At 43.2% G+C, this 1,874-nt stretch overlaps 1 protein-coding gene across 1 annotated transcript in view; it reads right to left on the bottom strand.

Annotated features, from left to right (window-relative positions):
- The window catches only part of LOC101852695 (neuroglobin), a 60,429-nt gene extending 58,575 nt beyond the window's left edge, over positions 1-1,854 (bottom strand). Inside the window, exon 1 of the mRNA XM_005099766.3 lies at positions 1,662-1,854. Coding sequence (XP_005099823.1) covers positions 1,662-1,813 — 152 coding nt within the window. The 5' untranslated portion in view covers positions 1,814-1,854. The remainder of the gene's footprint in view (positions 1-1,661) is intronic.
- Positions 1,855-1,874: the final 20 nt, after the last annotated feature.

The following is a 1,874-nucleotide window of genomic DNA, read 5'->3' as shown; positions in this document are numbered from 1 at the left end:
GAGAGAGAGAGAGAGAGAGAGAGAGAGAGAGAGAGAGAGAGAGAGAGAGAGGGAGAGAGAGAGAGAAAGAAAGAACGAGAGAGAGAGGGAGAGTGATGCACACAAACAGACAAACAAATAACTGAAACGCTGAAACATAATCACCTACAGACTGACAAACAAACAGATTGAAAAAAATCGTAATTAATACCGAAAATTAAAGAGCAAACAGAGGTCACAAAAATGCCGAAAGTGTTTGTGAAAACAAGTCACATGTAAGCTCGATCAAAAAGTTCGAGATAGTTCCAGGTGAAATAAGCACCTGAAAGCGCGCTTGCATCTTCTGACATTTACCTGTTATATTGCTCATTACAAATTGTGTAAGAACAATATACATGAAAGAGTGATGGAACGAATGGTTTTCCACTTGTGATTTTTTTTATTTGAATGTGAAATTTTGCTGGACTTTTTTTCTTTTTTTGGGGGGGGGGTGGTGGTTTTGTTTTGTTTGTTTGTTTGGTTTTTTTAACTATCCTGTAGCGATACAGCTATTTACGCTTGGTGAGGTGCAAAACGGGAAAAGCTTAACTCCCGTAGAAGGAGAAAGAGAAAGAGAAACTGAAGGAGAAGAAGAGGTTAGGATACCGGCGTAAATCATAAAACATGTTTTGAGGGGAGGAGAAAGAATACGAAGTTTTTAAACCAGCAAGGGATTTGGCGCGCTGGAAACTGCATCCTTCTCACATGTTCTCCATTCAGTTTTTTGCTCGGATGCTCTCAAAAAAAAAGTTGTATTATCCTAATCTTTCCCCGTCACCCATCTGTCTGGGCCTTCCCAGCAGGTTGCTGTGGGTCTACCCCTGCTTTGCAAGCCTGCTTTTGCCACTGAGAGCTAGTGATATTCAAGGCCAATATATTCTAAATCGTTTCAATACAGGCATAATGGTGAAATAAAGCATTTAAAATCACTGGCAGATTGTGTTTAATTTATCATGTGAAACTCAAACCGTTGTCATCCCTTCTCCGTAACTGTTGCTGTCTCAATAGAGGCACGATGGAGGAGGAAAATATTGAGGGGAAAACTAACATTTAAGTCTCCATTTCGAACCGTTTGACCGAATAAACAACGCTTGTGGGCCAGGAATAGGAAATAGCGCGCTAACACGTCCGACGCGAGGGTTCTATTTTACTTTGACTCTCCCTCACTTTAATCACTTCCAAGCACAAGTCGTGACTTCATCATCATCCTCTTCACTTCACCGCAACAGTTACATGTACTTCCGTGCGAAGATCGGCTTGATCAGCCACATCCGCATATCACTCCCTCCCACCCCACCCCCCACCCCACCCAGTGATGTGAATTCAGGGCCAAGGTCATCTACTTTCACCCAATAATTGGTCGCTTTTAAGGACAAGCGGGCTAACCCAGATTTCGGGGGTTTACAGAAATCTTGACCACCACCAAAAGTGGGCATAGCCGTATCTATAGGAGAAGTTTGGTTTCATTGATGTGTATTATTATTTTTTTGGTTATGGAGAAAACTCTCCTTGTCTTTAATTTAAAAAAGAAAGAAACTGAAAAAGGGGCAAAAACTTTACCTTCGATTTTCTCAAAACAGCATTTTTCGGGATAGACACCTTGTGCTTAAAAGCGACCAATTGACCATGACCAGTCGACATACCTGGTGAAGATGTGTAGTCCCGTGGCCGGCAGGTCAAGAGCCACAACTGCCCAGGACTCTCGGACAATCCGGATCTCGTCCGGGGAGAGAAAGTAGTCCACCTGGTGACCGCATTCATCCTCTTGTTTGTTGCTGGAGGAACTACATCCCATGACGAGACGGTCGGATCACGATGCCTGAGGGAAGAAAGAGGAGGGGGAGAAGGAAGGGTAA

Source organism: Aplysia californica, unplaced genomic scaffold, assembly GCF_000002075.1.
Source record: "Aplysia californica isolate F4 #8 unplaced genomic scaffold, AplCal3.0 scaffold00225, whole genome shotgun sequence".
Taxonomy (NCBI): domain Eukaryota; kingdom Metazoa; phylum Mollusca; class Gastropoda; order Aplysiida; family Aplysiidae; genus Aplysia; species Aplysia californica.
This window is presented reverse-complemented; position numbering and strand designations above follow the sequence as displayed.